The sequence below is a fragment of the Stomoxys calcitrans genome, chromosome 5 (genome assembly GCF_963082655.1).
Source record: "Stomoxys calcitrans chromosome 5, idStoCalc2.1, whole genome shotgun sequence".
NCBI classification, from domain to species: domain Eukaryota; kingdom Metazoa; phylum Arthropoda; class Insecta; order Diptera; family Muscidae; genus Stomoxys; species Stomoxys calcitrans.
The window spans coordinates 124,311,579-124,332,340 of record NC_081556.1 but is presented as its reverse complement, the minus strand read 5'-3'; the positions used below and the strand labels follow the sequence as shown (position 1 = coordinate 124,332,340).

General features: G+C 35.9%; 2 protein-coding genes across 4 annotated transcripts; one reads left to right on the top strand and one right to left on the bottom strand.

Moving 5' to 3' along the window:
- Positions 1-475: 475 nt before the first annotated feature.
- Positions 476-12,923, bottom strand: LOC106091742 (mitochondrial Rho GTPase). 3 transcript variants are annotated; one of them, XM_013258384.2, is made up of 8 exons: positions 12,727-12,923; positions 12,007-12,267; positions 9,759-9,970; positions 9,534-9,686; positions 8,610-9,464; positions 8,190-8,539; positions 2,446-2,508; positions 476-1,118 (listed from the first exon to the last, which is right to left on the bottom strand). In XM_013258384.2, the coding sequence occupies exons 2-8, from the start codon at positions 12,215-12,217 to the stop codon at positions 983-985; spliced, it is 1,980 nt and encodes a 659-aa protein (XP_013113838.1). In that variant the 5' UTR covers positions 12,218-12,267; positions 12,727-12,923; the 3' UTR covers positions 476-982. The 3 variants fall into 3 exon arrangements, with proteins under 3 accessions (XP_013113838.1, XP_013113846.1, XP_013113854.1); XM_013258392.2 differs by having other exon boundaries at positions 2,470-2,508; XM_013258400.2 differs by lacking the exon at positions 2,446-2,508 and having other exon boundaries at positions 12,727-12,922.
- A 5,428-nt stretch (positions 12,924-18,351) lies between these two features.
- On the top strand, positions 18,352-19,274 carry LOC106091326 (uncharacterized). Its single transcript, XM_013257815.2, has 2 exons — positions 18,352-18,670; positions 18,762-19,274. The coding sequence occupies exons 1-2, from the start codon at positions 18,467-18,469 to the stop codon at positions 19,011-19,013; spliced, it is 456 nt and encodes a 151-aa protein (XP_013113269.1). The 5' UTR covers positions 18,352-18,466; the 3' UTR covers positions 19,014-19,274.
- Positions 19,275-20,762: the final 1,488 nt, after the last annotated feature.

The following is a 20,762-nucleotide window of genomic DNA, read 5'->3' as shown; positions in this document are numbered from 1 at the left end:
CTATAGACTTTCATTTTTCATTCAAATGTTTTGTTTTATTATCTATACAATAAACGTAATTTTAGAATTAAATACATTATGATTTCTTGGTTTGGTATTGTTTTTGGGATTTTCTGGTGTTTTTCTTTTTTTTTGGGATTATATGGTTGTTGTTTTCTTAAGTTTTTTGCACCAGAGAACTTGTATTACATAAGGAAAGTTTTGATAAATTTTGGATTTGATGTCGTCAAAGGCTATTAACTTTGAAGCACTTCAAAAGATACTAAAAAATCAAAGCTCTGGCCGGAAGTTTGAGAAAATATTAGTAATACGGGGGAATTACTTAAACAATAGGTGTAAAAATATTGTATGTTTGTATGCATGTTGCATATGCACTTGAAACATATGTATGTATATAATTTTGATATTTGATAGTAAGGAAGCTACAAGAGAGGGGGAGATACAGAGACAGAGACAGAGAGAGGGAGAGATAGAAATAGAGATAGGGTTCATACAGATGTATATTTATATACAACAGAATGTGAGTTGAAGTAAAGTTTTTGTAAATTTACTTAGTTAATTATATAAAAATATATATGTATGTATGCATGTTTGTGAGGACAACTGTCCAGTTGTTTGGATTTTTTTCTTCTTTTTTTTAGTTATAAATTTTCCTTTGTTTTTTTTGCTATAAACTAAAAATAAGACAAATTTCGTATTGAATAGTTTGCGATTTATCATGAATCACCACCATGTAAACACCATCATTGTCTTATATTTATATAACATTGCTTGATCCTTGAGTAAAATTAATGAACCGTTATTTCCTTAGCTTTGCTTTGGGAGAGAGTAGTAGTATGTAGAGTAATGTGAGAGTGTAAAGTATAGATAAGAATATGTACACACACGCGCTTGTGAGAGGTGAAAGTTTTCAACTAAGAATGTTGTTTGCATTTGCATTTAGGGGGTACTGGGGGGAGGGGGAGACTAGAGCATAGAGGTTTCAACGTGAGGGCGAGGTTAAACCATGGACCGCCTTTAGCACCACAAAACCCAGAACTGTTGCGGCAGCCACTCCTAGGCTAGCTTTCCACCAGAGTGTGGGATCCTCTGTCATAAGTCCAAATTGACGTAAATGGCTGAGCAATGAAAATGGAAAAATATTGCAATTAAAAAATTTGCAAATATGTAATAAAAAAGAAAATAAATATTGAATAAATAATACCAAAGCGGTGAGATAAGATATGGGGAGGGTTTACACCCGGTGATATGGAAACATAAAAATCGTGAACTTATAATTAAATGAATAATAGCTTTGTTTTATTCTTTCAGTTTAGCAACTAACAGCCGATAACTGCATATATAGTATCTGTGTTTTATTTTAGCACTATATATTGCAAATCACGATTAATCGTTTATTATTATCTGTTATCACATGATTTCGATAGCTTACCAGAACATCTGACCTGCATTGGATAAGACTAAAATAAAACATAGTAATAGTTGCTGTGTTTCATTTCAGTTCTATCCAGTGCAAGCAAGATAAACTGGAAAGAATTCCAGTGCAAGTTGGAAAGTAATCAATCAAAGTAATAAATCTTGATTTGCACTGTATAGTAGAGCTGGCTTCGATATTCCAATAATAAATATCGATACTATCGTTAATTTCCCCATCACCTATATTTCAAACGAAAATGAGAAGTACAAATCAGCAGTCCGAATCAGCAATATCAATACACAGAGTTGGAAATCATGAGAGAAATCATTCTACAAAATTTTAGCCTAATCGGATGAAAAATGGCGGCCTCTATAGGGGCAACGTATTTTATAGGATACATTTAGTGTCGGATCGCTTATTTTTGTTCAATTTTGCAAAAAATTACTTTTTCGATAATTTCAATCGGAAAAATAAATAATATAATATAAAAAATAAAAATTAAATATCCATAATATCGATAGTGCCATCCATATTTTGCCAGCTCTACTGTATAGTCTTAAAAGAAAAACAAAAATTGTATCAAAATAAAACATTTTCTATAAGCTAGTTTTTGTTTATCCATAGAGGATAAACGTAAGTTAAAGGTCTTATCGCGAGTTAACAGACTACTGATAACCAACGATATAAACCCATAACTTATGTTTTCCCAAATATATGGAACACAACAGAACTAAAAACAAAATAAGTATTGTGAAAATAAAGGAAAACATGAAAATTGTGGGTGGTAAACATTTTGGTTAACACAAATAAACTAAAAAAAAATAAAACGTATATTGTTATGAAGGAAGCTTTTAGCGTAGGCATAAAAACGTTGCCATTTTGTTTTAATATAAATTTAGCAGTTGTGGCATTTTTGTTGATGTTAGAATGTTGCACACAAAATTTACAACGATAGAGTAGTAGAAAAAGAAAAAAACATTGATATTGGGTATTAATTACAACAGTTTTAGTAGATAAATTTAACTTACGCCGATTCCCACAGCTGTACCAACCTGTGCTTGTAAAATAGTATCCATGCGGCTTGAAAGCGTCTAAACAATTTTTAAATAATTTTTCGTATTCATTCGTAGCAAATTGGAAATGTCATATATGTTTGTTTTTTTTTTGAAAAAATGAATCAGTTTATAGTGTTTCATGTTTCATGAACCATTAACCACCAAAAAATGAGATTTGGTTTTACAAAACACACCACCAGAAACAAGGGAAAAAGAATAAAAAATAATGATGATTAATAAAAATTTCTGAATCCTAGCGAAACAAGTTTCGTTTTCGCTGTTTATGTATATGCTGTGTGTTAACCATGGGGAAATTTTGAAAATTAAAAAAACAAAACTTAGTCAATTCAGAAAAGATTTTTGCATTTACCGAGATCCTGAACTAAATTTTCAACTGTAAAGACAATCTCTTTCTTTCCTCTAAAGACAAATTTCTATGAAATTTTCTCTCAAGACAAGATTTCTATGAAATTTTCAGTCAAAACCAAATTTTTATGAAATTTTCTCTCAATACAAAATTTTTATAAAATATCCTCCCCATGAAATTTTCTCTCAAAAAAAAAAAAAAAATTTATAAAATTTTTTCTCAAGACAAAATTTCTACGAAATTTTCTCTCATGACAAAATTTCTATGAAATTTTCTCTCATGACAAAATTTCTATGAAATTTTCTCTCAAGACAAAATTTCTATGAAATTTTTTCTCATGAAAAAATTTCTGTGAAATTTTCTCTCATGAAAAAAATTCTTTGAAATTTTCTCTCATGAAAAAATTTGTATGAAATTTTCTCTCAAAAAAAGAAATTTTATAAAATTTTTTCTCAAGACAAAATTTTTATGAAATTTTCTCTCATGACAAAATTTCTATGAAATTTTCACTCAAGACAAAATTTCTTTGAAATTTTTTCTCAAGACAAAATTTCTATGAAATTTTCTCTCATGAAAAAATTTCTATGAAATTTTCTCTCAAAACAAAATTTCTATGAAATTTTCTCTCATGAAAAAATTTCTATGAAATTTTCTCTCAAAACAAATTTTCTATGAAATTTTCTCTCATGGAAAAATTTCTATGAAATTTTCTCTCAAGACAAATTTTCTATGAAATTTTCTCTCATGGAAAAATTTCTATGAAATTTTCTCTCACGGAAAAATTTCTATGAAATTTTCTCTCAAGACAAAATTTCTATGAAATTTTTTCTCATGACAAAATTTCTATGAAATTTTCTCTCTGTAGAGACGAAATTTCTATGAAATTTTCTGTTAAAACAAAATTTTTAAGAAATTTTTTCTTAAGAAAACATTTTTCAAAAACGCCAGATCTCGGAGACAGTTTTAAGCGAAATTTTGTATACCACCTTATGCTACCCGAAAAACACGAAAATGGTATACAACTTTGGGGTCAAATAACTAAGGGGGACGCCCCATCCCAAAACCCAGGACATATTTATCGATTGGGACAATATGGATATCAAATGAAAGATATTTTAAAGTAGAGTAAGAATCTGACATAAAAATTTATTCCTTGGAGTCTGAGGGGCCTCCTATAAACCCCTCAACAGGATACATTTACCGATTGAGACAATATAGGTATTAAATAAAAGGTATTTGGAAGTTGAGCACACATCTGTTATAAGAATTTGGTCCATGGTGTCTACGGGGCCTCCCCAATCTTAAAAGTCCCCAAAACGGGCATGAATGTTTAACGTCACAAAAGAGGTATCAACTGGAAGTTCTTTGGGAGTTGACTACGAATCTGGTTTACATATTTGGGACAGAGTATGGGACCGGAATGCAAATTGGTTCAGTTGATCAATATTTATGGCTCCCAGAAAGTTGGAGAAGTTAAAGGGGTTAATTTTGACAGACTGTACCTCAGCCTGTATTCTTTTCTTCAGTTGCTTTGGTATATTTAACTCCTACACAGTGGATAAAATATCAGAGCAAAGTTATCGATAGCAAGCAATAACAGTTTATAAGAAACAATTAGTAACGTTTTATTGACTCTATAATAGGTCTGTTCGTGTACTTTTTCAGTAAAAATTTCCAGAAGGGTAAGAACAGCTTTTAATATCTTTTGCTATTTAAGTAAAATTAAACTTCTGGTGTTGACAAAACAGCTGTAAATTTCTGCTGGAAAAAATCTTCTAATAGAAATTTGGAAGCCCTCTATTACCATAAATAAAATAAAGTAATAAAACAATTAAAGTATGCAAAAGACTTTCAGTATCAATTTATGTAAATTTAGACAAATTTTTGAGCACGCGAATGTCCCTGAAGATAACTGTGAAAATAACTTAGCCTAGAAACGAACCAGCCAACGGAGCTATGTTAAGAAGTTAAGTTAGGTTAGGATAGGTAAGAGTGGCAGTCCTTTACAGACTCTCTTAGACAATTTTAAGTCCATTGTGATATCACAGTAGCGACAGACCAAGGCTTCTGGCGGGAATCGAACCCACGACCCCTGCACTGGTAATCCAAGCACGCTACCAACTCGGCTACCGGGGCGCCCCATGTTAAGATGTTAACAGATCACTGTTAATGAATCTCTTATATTTTGAACACAAAAATAAATTTTAAACAATGTTTACTATAAACTTTCTAAAATCACTGGATACAGAATAACCACAATAAAATGCCAAATAAGCAAAAGAATTATCTTGACCACCTATATGACGCCTTTTGTGCAAATTTGCACAAATTTTTGAGCACGCGAACACTTTTATTGTCCTTGAAGATAAATGTCAAAATAACTTAGCCAAGAAACGAACCTGGCATTTTAACAGAGCTACGTTAATAAGGTAACAGAGCATTGTTATTTGAATCTCTTTTATATTTTTAATAAAAAAAAAGGAATAAGGAATAGGGGATACTTCTCTCATATCAATGAGTGTAGTCCGATTAGTCGACTTTTTGTGTAAAAAAGTCCAAAACAACTTTCAATGATTAAAAAGTCGAATAATCGATTTTAAAGTTGAATAGTCGAAAAGAAAACTGCACAGAAAAAAAGGTGCACAGAGGTAAGTATATTCCAATCCATGGATGAATCGAACAATATTTTCTAGTAACTCCCATATAAGGGTACTGGACTAAGGGGATGGACCATTTGAGGCGCAGTCACGGTCATCATTCGCATGAAATAATCTTCAAACATTCAAACAAAAATTTCATGTATTTTTCTGAATTTTATGTTTTTTTTTTTGAAAAATGTTTCTATAGCTCTTAACAAATCAACCTAATATTAAAATTTATCTTCACAGTCATAATGGGGCTAGCAAAGTTATCAACTGAAAAGGTATGTAGATGGAATGTGTACATCTAGAGTCCCCTGACGACGGAATTTTTTTCGATTCTCTTGTGACCTTCAGCTTTTACGTCAAGTATAGTCTATACCACTCCATAAACTAATATAGCCACCATATAAACCAATCTTCGGATTCTACTATTTTCACCTCAAGAGGGCGCAGTTTTTATCTGATTTGGCAAAATTTTTCAAAAATGACTTTTCCTATGATCCTTAACATCCGAGAAAATTGTGATCTAAATCAGTTTAGAACATGATAGAGCTCCCATGTGAACCAATTTTCGGATTTTAATATTCTAGCTCTAGAGGGCGCAATTTTAGTCCGATTGGGCTGATGATAATGACGTCTCCATGGCCCTCAAAATTTCCTGTCATGTATGGTCTGAGTCGGTTTATAACCTGATATAGCTCCCATGTAAACCGATCACCCGATGGGACTTCTAGATCCACTACAGGAAGCAATTCTTTTCCGATTTGGCTAAAAATTTTTAAATAACTTTTCCTACTACCCTTAACGTCCATGCCAAATGTGGTCTGAATCGGTCTATAACCCCATATACCTCCATATGATTCGGCCCGGGTGAATTCAGCACGTGTTAACTTGATTCGCTTTCGGTATTAAAAAGTTCAGTTGGCAACTTATCGATCTCAGCTGTCTTATTATTTTTTAGTTGGGTTTGTTGTTGTTGTAGCCACATGTCTATATGTGGAGGTCGCGATCCTCGTCTAGCTCCTATAGGTGAGCAAGCTCGATCCGGTTTAAAAGACCTACTGCCGCGGGGAAATGATGGCCATTGGTTATTTGAAGGCGCCAATAACTCGCATTGTCATATCGAGCATCATAGGCACTCATTACATTATGCAAGACCCGGTGCCGCCCAGCCTTCCACGGAGATTCTCCGCTCGATACCGCTGATTAGCCGCAACTGCAATTGCAGGTATTCCATATGGAGCATTCCACTATCCGCAACCTGTGGACACGGCCGTTAGTTCGCAGCTAACCTTCTCGTGATAACAATGAACACCATACAGATCAGAGCTCAAAGTTCCAGCCTGTGTGATGCTCATAGTAATCACGAGCCGGGTTGTTATTTGAGGTTGCCCGGGGATGGGTTTGTTATTTATTATTGCTGCTTTGGCATATTTTTTATCATTTTTACAATTTTACACATTTTTTACGCTTTTTGTTGGGTACCTTGCTCCCACAATCTTCAAAACAATTTTCGAACCAATCGACATACTGACATCCTCTGCAACTTCACTAATAGCTACTCAACTATCACCATGACAATTTTTTTCCTTTTCAATATATACGTCGAATTTTGATTTGGTGGTTATTTTAGGACAAAATGATCTCTAGCTTATTGAAAAGCTTGTATCAATTCTATGTCATTACCTTCAAACCCTTTGATGTTCACTTGAACACAAACGAATTCAATTGAGAACCCATGTTCGAATCAACATGAAAAAAAGCACGTAATCAGAAAATGTTTACAAACAATTAAAAACAATTTACCTTTTCTATTCAAGAGAACTTGTATATGTATGGGTCATGACTGTTTTTAATAAAAATCTATGGTGGCTATAATGCGGATTTAACCTATTAATGCTTTTATCGGAAGAAAGCGCATTGTTGAGATTAAAGCAGCTCAGATTGGCCTTCATGTGGCATTTATGTGTCAACGGTACAAAACGACAGCGAACCGGATTGGGTATATTTAGCCAATGGTTGTCATTATTCAAACTCACAGCGTAAATATGGTAATCAATTTGTGATTTCTGCTTAGATGTCAATGTCAGTGTCAATGGAAACCCCTACTACTATTTATTTGTACGAGAGACTTGCTAATGATAATTCCTATTTATATGGTTTAAAATTTTAGATAACCTTTTATCTTTTGACTAATCTTAACGGAAAATATAAAAAAGTTGCCTTATCAACGAAAAATATCTCAATTGATGTGCTTGTGAATTTCGCAGTTGTAATAGAATCGCTGGTATCTTATTGGCATTGTTTTGTTGATGTCTTGTTTTTTTTTTGTTAGAATCTGTTTACTAGGCTTTAAAATGTTAATGTTAAGCTGTCACTACAAATATTCTAAAACTAAAATAATTTGCTCAAACCTTCTCAGCTCTCCATGTAAAATGTTTATCGAAAAATGTTATAATGGTTTTACAAAACGATTCAATCAACATTACCCAAAACAAAACGAGTTGTTAGTAAGCAATGCTGAAGCCTATACAATAATGAAACTCAAACCAACATGTAACATACCTTTCGGTAACAGAGGGTAGGGGGCAAGGGACAAAAGATGAAATTATAAAAGACAATAGGACTTGAATACGATGCCAAATTGTTTAAGGGGAATAATGAGGTATGGGAGAGTCACAAACAGTTTGTTAACGGAGACTACTTACGGAAATGCCGCCATGGTTGCTAGTTTAACATAGATATCCTTCTTATTATGCTTCAGGCTAAATAGATGTGGTGGCAAAAGTTTATACTTTTGACAGAATTCATCCGGCTGCAACAGATAATCTTGGCGACGTTCCACTAAATCACTTTTGGTGCCCACAATCATGACGGGAATTTTGCTTTCGGCATAGTATTTAATGTAAATGCGTGCGATATACTCAAAAGAACGAGGATTGGAGGAATCGTAGACCAAACAAGCAACATCACAGTTGATTTCTTGAGGTTGTAGGGGATCTAGAGCATGTTTGACATCAATGTCGCGTAAAATTAAATGTTTTTCCTGGCCATAAACCTTTGAACAAAAAAAATTATAAAAATATTTAAACATACAATTTCTTTTTTGACAGCGTTTTCAAACTTACTTGTACTGTATTTACACAGTGAATGACATTGGTTTTAAACTCTTTGCCTATTAATGACTTTGTATCCTCTGCTAACAAGAAACCTCGACATAGACCCGTTTTGCCGGAGCCCTTTGGTCCAATAACATGACACATGTATACGGAACGTGAACTTTGGCGTTTAGCCAAATCGATACGTCTCTCTCTGGTCACATGTATAGCTGCCAACTGGGTATCATTTTCATGAACATTAAAGCCCATGTATGCCAAATATTCCAAGGTCTTACTAACATCGGTCAAAGTCATAAGGGCCCAACGACTTATCCAGCCATTAAGTGTTACCCAACCCTTATCATTTACTGTACAAGATTTGCGTATATCCGTCGAATACGACCAAGGAGCATGGGGACACGTGCTAAACAACATTTTATGTTCCTCAGGTGACAAAGCACCATCGCAATCCTTATCATAACGCTCAAATAGAGCCGTTAGAAATTGCTGACCTCTGTGCGATAGTTCTGTGCTGCTACCAGGTGGTATTTTTAACGTAGGCTTTAAATAGTCTTTGCTCATTTCCAATTGTTCATTATAGCCGAAACGTCGCAATACCGCCCAAGTAGTTTCATTGCGTCCTCGTTGTATGAAAAGACAATGCAAGAATAGGAATCCCTTCAAAGTGACCGAGTCATTGTAGATACCATCTTGAATGTTCTTTTGTATTACGGCCTTTACTTCGTCCAGAATCTGAGGTTGTAATGGGGTATTAAAGCAACGTCGCTGAAAGAGATTTAGCTCATAATCATTGAGCAGATTATCACCATCGATATCGCATATTTTGAATATGCGTACCAGGGACTTCTTGCAAGCAGGAGTAAGCTATGAAAAGTTGAGGGAAAACTATAATTAATACATATTAAGATCACAAATGAACTGTTTAACACTTACATCTTGTTCATCCATTACATAAAGTGGGGAAGTTGGATGCAACACCGCCTTTTGTGCATAGTAAAACATTTCGGAAATATTGTGCAATGTCTTTGCCGAACACTCTACACAACTCTCAACTTCGGGAAATTCTTCCATTATACCAAGAACACTCTGTTGTATGTGAAAATGGAACATTAATATGAAATATTGTGTTTACTAAAGACAAGATGTGTGAAAACTTACATTAATGGTCGAGTATTCGATCAGATCAACTTTATTTCCAACCAATACAATTGGTTTCTTTTGTTGGTCCTCGGGGACCGCCTTACGTATTAATGGTAGCCAATGTGATGTAATGCGATCCAAGGTATCATCGTCATCGACGGCATAGACAATGCAAACGACATCACTTTTGGTGATTTGTTCATTCAAAACCTCCTCGGACTGTTCGATGTCTGAAAAAGAGATAAAATAATGAGTAGATCATAGACCAAAAAAATTAAATAATGCCAAAGCGGCAAACGATTCCCCCCTGGCAGATAGATGGCATGCCCGTATCTGACGATAAAAAGGCTCACCGCTGTTAAACCCCAAACGCAATGAACATTTTCTTAACAATATTGGAAACAGTAAATTCTGTTGTTTATAGTTGTTGTTGTAGCAGTGTTATACACTGAGGCGGCAGTCTTTGCCGATGAAGGACTTCATGGGGTCTATCTGGTACGTACAACCGGCTGCCATGGGATTGTTTATAGTCACATTTCCATGTGGAGGTGGCGATCTTCGTTAAGATCCTGTAGGTGAGCAAGTACGTTGCAGTCCAAAGGACCAATCGCCGCACCAACATGTTGGCGATTGTTCATTTTAAGGCGCCAATATCTGGCCTTGTCTTATCGAGCAACATAGGCACTCAATATTTCAATATTGTCCGCGACTGGTGTTGCAGCTACTCTGTATGGAGCATTCCACTATACGCAATCTGTGGACGAGCCCGGTGAACACCACACAGATCGGACCTAAAATGTTCAGCCTATGTGCTGCTCACAGTTCACGCACCGGGAGGCGAAACTGTGTGCAGTGTTAACTTCTTCTGGTGATATTGGCCCCAGATTCTCTTTTAGGTCGGCACCCACAGTATGCGGTTAACAGCTTTTGCTACAGCATCTTCATGACTGCTATTTAGGCTTGCGTATACTTTGTTTGATGCAGATTCCTTATTTTTACAATGCTTCATCTTTTGCTCTGTGGTATGGTTTGATCACGGTATATGCAATTTTCCAAACATTGGAAATAATAAGAGTGTTCAGAGAAAGCATTATGTCCTTAGTGAGGTACTCAACGCTCAGTACATCCCAATTCTTCAGCATTAGTCGCCCAGCGCTTTGAACGAATTGAGGCCGGGGATGATATTTGCAACTTTGTTGGAGTTATGATGTTTGGTTATCGACTCGGTGATCGCGAATGCGACTAACGGACCTCTTTACTGTCATATAACCGTCGGAATGCTCAATCAATTGAAGGTTGAAGAGCGCATCACTTCGGTTCTGTCAGCTATCCCGGAACGAGAAGTTTAGCTGCGAGCGTCCACAGGATGCAGATAGTGGAATGCTCCATCCGGAGTAGCTGTAACTGCAGTCGCGTACAATCAGCGATATCGAGTGGAGTCTCAGTGAAAGGTCGGGTGGCCTGGCTCTTGCACAAATTCTGAGTGCCTATGATACTCGATATGACAAGCCGGTTATTGGCGCCTTTAAATAACCAATGGCCACTCTGTTCCCGCGGCGATCGGTCCTTTAGGCCGGAGCGAGTTTGCTCACCTACAGGAGTTTGACGAGGATCGCCACCTACACATGAAAATGTGGTTACAACAACAACAACAATTAAGTCGTCAAGAGTGACTAGGGTCCATCATCCTCTTTACGGGCGCTTCACTGCGGCTTGACAGCAATATAGACACTTAAGTTACACTTTTTCAAGTGCTTTACCAATAAATTTCGATTATGATGGTTAACCACGCAATTAATTTTTAGATTCAGTTCCTTGATTCCAGGGTCATAGAATCCCATGACGTCTTTAAAGCCGCTGTCCAGCTAATTGAAATCAAGCGGCTGCTACATTAATATTCTCTCATCAATACAACTTCTTTGTCTACAAAAACTTCGCCGTTAGTGCTTTAAATACCTGCATTGTGGGTAAGAATATTGCCTGTATAAGAACGAACCAGCAATGAAATGTGCCTGTTGGTATTTTAATTTAAGATAAGAACATGGGCCTACATTTGTTGTAATTTCCCAATTTGATTTAGCAGCAAAATGATGAAATGGTGTTGCAATCATCACAAACTATTATTTCGTTATGTCAATACGAGAATGTTGTAATTGGGGGCAATGGCCAATCACATTGGAAACGTTCCAAATGACTTAATCACAACAGTATTAATTTACTTAGACGCTATTTTATGTTTCAAAATCAAATCGTTTGTAATACTCACGAGAATAGTCAACAATATTTGTGGGCACCTGTTCAGGTGTTACATTTGCCGGTATGGTAATTTCTTCGGCTTTTGGGGGTACATCTTCCGGAAACTCTTCACTCACAAGGGAAAGTATAAGCGATGTTTTGCCAACTCCCGGATCACCAACCAATAATATGCGTACATTTTTCCTTTGTGATGTGCCAACTGTAGTACTGGATGATACCATAATGATCTTTATCGTATACTACTACTGTTACTACAAGAAATTCCGAAATTCTGTAAATGTAAAATAACAAAACAAGAAATGAGTAGGTATCTTATTTTTGAAGCCGGCTTTTTAGTGGAGTGGGCGAGGGGCACAACTCTTTTTATCGAACAAATCAATCGAACTTTATTATCTTGTTGACCAAAGCATTTGTTTTCTTTATCAATTATCAAATAACTCATTTTTATTAATAAATAAAAAATAATCTATTTTTTACCACATGCTCAAAACATTGGGGTGGGGGGGTCTTTTGTGTGGACCTAAGAGCACTTAGTCAATTGCAATACGTATTTTCACACACGCAAATTTTAACTAATAGCGTCACGAATTAACTCATCATCTCGCCATCACTTAATTCTTTGCTGGCTGGTGGCCATATAGCCTTTGTTCTGCAGTTCGCAGTTGGTTCTTTGAGTCGGCCCTTTTTAGCCTATGAATGTTGTAAATCAATACTTTTTCCTGGTACTTACAACTTTTTAATTCGCTTTTATTACTTTTATTTTCTAGGCCTGCACAGCTTTCTATACCGCAATTTTCACAATTGTGAGATCCACATTTTATTTATCCTTTTTCTCTTGCAAAACTAGAAAATTACATAAACTACTTTCTTTAGATGGAATGAAGAAAAAACCAACAAGAAATTCATCACATTACTCACACACAACATAACATACTGACTGAACTAGGGATGGATCAATCGATAAATCTAAAAGTTGAAAATTCGATTTATCGAAACGTCAATTTATCGAAAATTTGTGTTTGAAAAAATCGACCAATTCAGTTTAAAAAGCCGATTAGGTTACAGACAACTATTTTTAAAAATGGCAATAAAAGCCACACGATTTAAAAAAAATATAAACTCACATATAACAGAACACACAGGAAATTTGCTAAAATAAATAAGACCATGGTCGCAATTAGTCCGACCTTCGTAAGGTAAAGTAAATTATGGTATGTCAGCTGTTATGTTAAGAACGTAGGGAAGGCATTTTATTAACGGTTTCACAATAAGTGTGTTCATGTTCTCAAAAATTAGTGTAAATTTATACAAATTCTTTCTGGGACTTGAGACGTTGCAAATTTCTATTGGAGGTTTTTGCCCAGCAGAAATTTGCAACATTCAACAGCTGTTTGATGAAAACCAGCGGTTTAATTGAAATAAATAGCAAAAGAGTATAAAACCTCGCTTACACTGATCCTTAAATCTGGATTTAATGGATCGATCATCTGTTTTTTCTTTATGAAATCAGCTGACGAGAGCCTTAAATACGGATTTATTGAGCAGTGCAAATGGGGTTTAAAGGCTGTTCTTGTTCTCCTGCAAATTTTCATTGGTATGGTACGCGAATGGACCTTATAAAAAGTTGTAACGGTTTTATAAATTCAAAATATTTAAAAAACTACATGATATACAGCATATATATTTTTACACCGGCACAAGACTTTATGTAGATTTAAAATAGGTTTATTTAAAAGATTTCTTTACAGAACAGTCAAATAAACCAACTTAAGGCTTCATTAAGTTTTATGAATAAGGCCGTTAATGTGTTATAAAATTTCTTATTTATTTTAATTTTAACGCTTCATTTAATTTCAGGAATATAGATAAAATATTTTTACCAAAACATAGGAAGCTGAATTTTAAATTTTTAATTAATTAAAATTTCTTTATATACGTTGTTTAATTTCCGGCCCAGGATTTGTCGAATTAATTCACTAATTGAGCCATGTTTCCGGCCTAGAGCATTAACTTTTTTTGTCACTTGATTCGATCACCAATTTATTGAAAACAGCGGATTTTATAAAGCGAGAACAGCTATTTTCAGTTAATTGGCAAACGAGTCGAGTGATAAAAATTTAAAAAAAGTGAGTTGTCTAGAAAGTTAATATTTTTGCACAAGCTTTCGTCTCAACGCGTTACAACATGTATACGGCCCATTATATGGCAACAAAGTGCGAATTGTCACAAAGGGCAATGCTGTTGCAGTCTATCGGGTGATCGCGTCTTTTACGAATGTGTGTTGTTTTCGGCAAAAAAAAGTGCTGTGAAATCACAAATTATACCCAATATTCTTTGATTTCTTATTTTTAAAGCTGCAGAGATTAAAAGGCAATAATTATACAATGACAAATATCGTGTTTTTTTTATATATGTGCCGCGTACTTGTATAATTTTTTAAACAAAAACTTATGTTAACGTACCTGTTGGAAAACAAGCATGCCGGTTGGATGAGGATTCGGCTACAACCAACAAAAAAGTCCCGGAAATTGTAGCACAAAAGTTAAAATATTTAGATAAAAGTGAATCGAAATTTCAAGAGTGTTCGAGAAAAGCTAAACAACATGTGAACAAGTGGTATTGCAATTTCTACAAGTGACAGTTGTGGCTATATTTTCTAATTCTCCAGAAGCTATCAACGAAAAATGAAAATTTTCGAAAAAATAAATTCACTCTAATTGTGTGTAACAAATTATATTTAGTGCGTGTAACAAATTAACAAGTCTGGATTATAGATCAGATTTCAATCGAAAGCTTGCTGTCTCTTTAAGCAAGTCTTATTTCTGGTAAGTAACATTTTCACATGCATATAGATGTAACAAAAATGCTTAGCCAATCGTTCGACACAAGTGAGACGAGTTGTTGTTGTTGTTGTATCAGTTTGTTGTGTTTTATCTTTCGTTTGCTTAATTCTGTTGAGTGTCCAGATCCAGGAACCATGCGACTGAGATGGGATGCGTTCAAAGTGATCTGGGTCTGAGTAGAGTGGGTCTGACAGGGCAGTTAAACAGGTGACATGTGATTCCTGGTCACTATTGGGACATACATCCTGCACGTCGGCATCAATCCATACTCTGTAGGAGTTGAGGCGGTTGCATCTGCCGAATCGTAATTGAGCCAGAACTACTTTGGTTTGACGGGGGAGGTCAATTTCTTCAGGTGCAACGGTAGGCGGTCGTTGTCCTAGGACCACATTCACCCGGTAGCTATTTACCGCATCTGCTACCGTGTCTGCATGAATGTTTTCTAGACTCGCTTAATCTAGAGTTTCATTCTAGTAGCGCTGAACCTCACGCCCTAGATCATGTAGATCTACCTTAAGGTTTTTGGACGGTGGTTACCTATCCACAAGATGATGATTTGGATGGTCTCTGCGATAACATTCCAAAACGTATTGCTTTTGTCTCCTGATGGAGGTAGTCCACATGAAAACTGAGGAGATAGGACGTCGCAGTTCGATGGGATTCTGACAAATCTGAATATTATTCCAATGCGTATCACCGAGCTGACGAGACCAGACTGGCGCTGGATAACTTACCACATACCAGCCAATTGCTTTGTATACGTGGTCAACAAGGTTTCTCTGTCAGCACCTCAAGTGCTGCCGGCAAGTGACTTGAGGACCTTGTTTCTACTTTTGACCTTATCGAAAATTGCTGTGGCATGTTGTGAGAATGTGTAAGAACTGCCAAATGTGACGCCAAATATTTTGGGACACTTGATGGTCAGAATCATTTCTCCATCGATCATCAATTTCAGCTCAGTATTCACCTCAAGCGTATTTGTAGTTAACAATGTGGCTGGGGATTTGGTGACAGATATATTCAGATCTATTGCAGTATTGCAGTTCGTTGAGGTAGACGTTCAATCTGTCACAGATGTCATCAATGGGTTGGGGACCTGATGCCGTGATCGTAAAATCGTCCGCATATGATACGATCTCTGAAGGGGGTGAAATGGAGGATATGTAGAGGATAAACAGTGCCGGAGATATCAGAATGAGACGAGTATTGCAGTCGAGCGTTACACAGTGGAATAAGATCCTTACCTGTCAGGATGCTGCACCATAAACTGCGAATAGATGTCTCCTCTGTAGACAGTCATAAGTGAAATAAGTATTTATTTATATTTACTAAGCTGTTTGAATATAAACTATTGCAAACACCACTCCCTACATCCTAGAGCAAGATGAAACAGCGTTTCAGTCATGTTAAGTAGCATTTACGATTATACTGCACGGAAGCGTTATACAGCTACCAAGTGAACGCACTTCTTGGGAGACCATCTTCCGCTCCTAGCAACTGATAAGTCGACATTAGTTGTGAGCTAACGTCGGGGACACTGAATGTTTACGATAGTAAACTGATTTTCACATATGGATGTCCTTTGTCGAGCTTTGAACAATTGTCCCCTGGAGCAAAAAGATGAAACTGCGTTTCAGTCAGGTTAAGTAGCATTTATGATTATACTGAACGGAAGCGTTATAAAGCTACCAAGTGAATGCACTTCTGGGGAGACTATCCTCCGCTCATAGTAACTGATAAGTCGACATTAGTTGTGAGATAATGTCGGGGATACTGAATATTTACGATAGTAAACTGATTTTCACCTATGGATGTCTTGTGTTGAGCTTTGAACAATTGTCCTCTGGAGCAAAATTGAGAGCTCTGTGAAAGTCGCCGAATGCCTTGCTCAATCTTAGGCCCTTACACCTGTATATTTGGTGTATTGAGTTTTTCTGGCGGAAGTTTTGGTTATCTTGGGAGTATTGGATACGATTTCGATGCAGCTTTGCGAGACGCATGTCACGATGTAAGTGAACAGTCAGGTTGCGCTGGAAGAACTGGCGTCGGGCCATGTGAGGCCCACAATGGTTAGAAGACGGTGGGAAAGGCTGTCAGACTCTGCTTGCTTCCGGGCCAACCATCTAGAGATGATGGTGAACTATGCGGCCAAGAAGCTGGGCAGAATGGAATCGCAGAACTTCTTGACAGGATGGACACTTTCTACGATGACCGCGTTGAAAAAGTTGAACTGAGAGCTGTGTGTTGCAACAACAATAGACCCTATGGATTCCGTAATAGATAATAGCACATATAAACTATTCCCCGATTTGAATTTTTGAGTACCAGATTTCTTACTCGTTCATCGAACTGCTTCTTTTAAACCTATCCACACATTAACTGAACTTATGTCTGTAAAACTATAAAAGAATTCATATAAAATAGTTTATTTTTTCATTTCATTTTCTTGCATACAGCGTTTGCTTGGTCTTAAACCTAATCTTTCGTAAATGACTTGCCCTAAAATATCGTTTGGTACTGAATGGGTCTTCTCGATTATATTTTGTTTGCAATGAGTAGAAGATATATTGTTGTTGTCTTAGCAGTGTCTTGTACACTGAGGCGGCAGCCCTTGCCGATGAAGGACTCCATCGGGTCAATCCGGTACGTACAAGCAACTGCCATGGGATTTTCTAATTGTAATATAGTGTTTGCAATGGACATGCTAAGGTTTCATTCATGGTTTATGCGTTCATTTAGCCGGTTAGTGCCAATAAGTTGATATATAAGCCCTATCAAAAAATTACCTACGGTCTAAGATAGCTCAGCTGGCAATCCCTTCCTTTTTGTTTTTAAATTAGTTTGACTCCAATACTATCTCTATGTGCAGCAAACCCAATCAGCCTGATGTTTTAGCAACTGCCATGGGATTTTCTAATTGTAATATGGTGTTTGCAATGGACATGCTAAGGTTTCATTCATGGTTTATGCGTTCATTTAGCCGGTTAGTGCCAATAAATTGATATATAAGCCCTATCAAAAAATTACCTACGGTCTAAGATAGCTTAGCTGGCAATCCCTTGCTTTTTGTTTTTAAATTAGTTTGACTCCAATACTATCTCTATGTGCAGCAAACCCAATCAGCCTGATGTTTTACTTGTTGGTAAAGATTTTGGAATTAATTCTGGTCGCTTAGTGACTTGATACGCACGTCTCTTTATTTCTGCATCGTCCAATAGAGTAGATTTTTGCCTTCGCCTCATTTCATCACACTACGTTTTCTTACTGACCCCAGAGTTTCACTGTTTGTTACTTCTTAGCCATCCCTTTTCTTATTGAAATCGAACAATAGGTTCTGACATAATGAGCCTATTAAGTTTTCTGATTTTAATCTTTTTTAACTGCTTTCCTACCTTTTTATAAGTGCCTTCATTTTCGTTTTAACTTACTCAAGCTATAGCTGTTAAATTTTTGTCATCATTGACAACACTGAAACATCATTCCGGTTTGACAGCTAAAACAGCCGCTTTTTTACATAATAGCGCATAGAATCACAGCATTTTGCATTTTGTATCGAAGCAGTTGTGTCTGCAATTAATAATTCTCGAATTTTATTTGTTAATATCAAAATAATAATAGCAAGAAATAATGGCAGATAAAAATAAGGCATGCACTTTGTGCGATAAGATTGGATTGAAGCCATTCACCAAAGAAAACGTCTTTTACTATTACATTCCACTTCATGGGTTGGCAAGTTATGGTGGACTCTCCGTCAATGTGATGAATCCTTCGCTGGTGTCGAAGGTACTTAGCCCCAAAAAGGATTTGACAAATGTTTTGCTATTAAGCTCAGTAAGTTCAATCACCTGTTTTTTCGGCAAAATGTTTTATGCAATCATCTCTGTGTACCTATGCATTTCTTTCTTTTTTTGCTGTTGGATAGGTTGTGGGAGCGGCTTTCTATATATATGGACGACCCTCATTGGCAAGTGTGCCCAATGGAAAGCGTGGTCTCTATGCCATGTTGGGAGGCTCCTTGTGGGCCATGGGCAGTGTATTGGGCTGGGCCATCATGAAATCTGCATTGCCCCGTGATAATGCTGCTGTTGCTACCATTGCAGGTCTTGCAACAGGCGCTGTCATCGTTAAGGTGTCTATGGATTATTTCGAGCATACCGATAAGCTCGTAAAATAAAAGGAGATTACATGAAAACTATGAATTTTTCTATATACGCCGCACGCTAATAATGCGTAGTAGAATGGAATATCATACATTTATAAATGTTTGTTTCTAGCTACCAAAGTTAGTCACCTGCAAGTGCGGTATTTCGTCATCATATTTTTTTTTTCTACATCTATTGTTTGCTTGTTTTTCTTCTTTGTATTATTATGGGTGAAAAAATTGGGCATTATCTGTATAAGAATCCCATAGAAATAAAGTTGTTATAAAATATAAGTAATCTATTATCATTCTTTTCTAATTAGTATACACCAAAAAATTTGCATATGTTCCTGTTTTATCTGTACCTATGTATAGTGTTTTCTTTTTGTGGTAACAAGAAACAAACAAAAGGCAAATGCCTTATAGAAAATAATCACGTACACGCACATACCACCAATATTTCTAATGCTTAGCTTTTTGTGTGTTTGACACTCGACAGATGTTGTCCGGTTTATTTTTAGATGTGATGACATTTTCTGCATGCGAAGTGTAAATGAACTTGCAATGTACAAAATGTTTTTCGCCAAGCGACAAGAGTCAGGAAGGATTAGAATTTTGACCGGACGAATGGGACCACAATAAGTTTTCTTAACTTTAAGTTCCAGTTTTCTCAGTTAACTGCCCTACAACACTTATAACATGTCTTATCCAGTTAGGTCGACAAATAGATATAGCTCCCATATAAGTCTATACTTCACTTCGATTTCTCAAACCGATAAAAAAAAAACTCAATTTTATGTATGAGAAAATATATTATAATATAAAAATTCACGATAGAGCGCCACCTATATGTGAAATTTAAAATTATAATACAAAAAATCCTAATACAAAAGTAAATAAAAACCAAATACGAATATGGAAAAATCCTTATATATAAAAACACAATTCAAACACAAATATGACAAAAAATGAATAAAATTATAATAAACATCAAAATAAAATACAAGCCCTAAAACAAATATGCATGTCGAATTTAATTTATTACTTAATAGAAGAAATAGGCTCACTGTGGTCAATTGAGAAAAAGTGAGATACAACTGCTTACAGGAAATATAACAGGGACTACACACCTTCCGAATCTATTCAATTTAGAGTCCTAAGTATTAAAGAAATTAAGATATTGGCATTTTTTGCAAACTTTGGTAATTTTTCCATATGATGCCCCATTTTTCAGAGTAAATGTCCCTCTGGCCAACTGGGAAATAGTGGGCTAAAACCCTTTACGGGGTATATAAAAGGAACTACTTTCTTTTCGAATCTGTTCAATTTGGAATCTGTACTTAGGGCTCCAAATTGAATAGATTCGAAAAGATCGTGATCCGTATTATATTTTCTGTTATCGGTTTCAGCCCACTATTTCCCAGTTGGCCACAGTGGGCCATTTATTGCAAAAAATGGGGCATCATATGGAAAAATTACCAAATTTTGCCAAAAATGGCCAATATCTTGGTTTGTTTAATACTTAGGGCTCCAAATTGAATAGATTCGGAAAGAGCGTTGTCCATATCATATTTCCTTTAAACGGTTTCAGCCCACTCTGTCCCCGTTAGCGACAGTGAGCCATTTACTGTAAAAAATTGGACTTCATATGCAAAAATCACAAAATTTTGGCAAAAATGGTCATATCTTGGTTTCTTTAATACTTAGTGTGCCAAATTTAATAGATTCGAAAAGGTAGTGATCCATATTTTATTTTCTGTAAACGGTTTCAGCCCACAAATT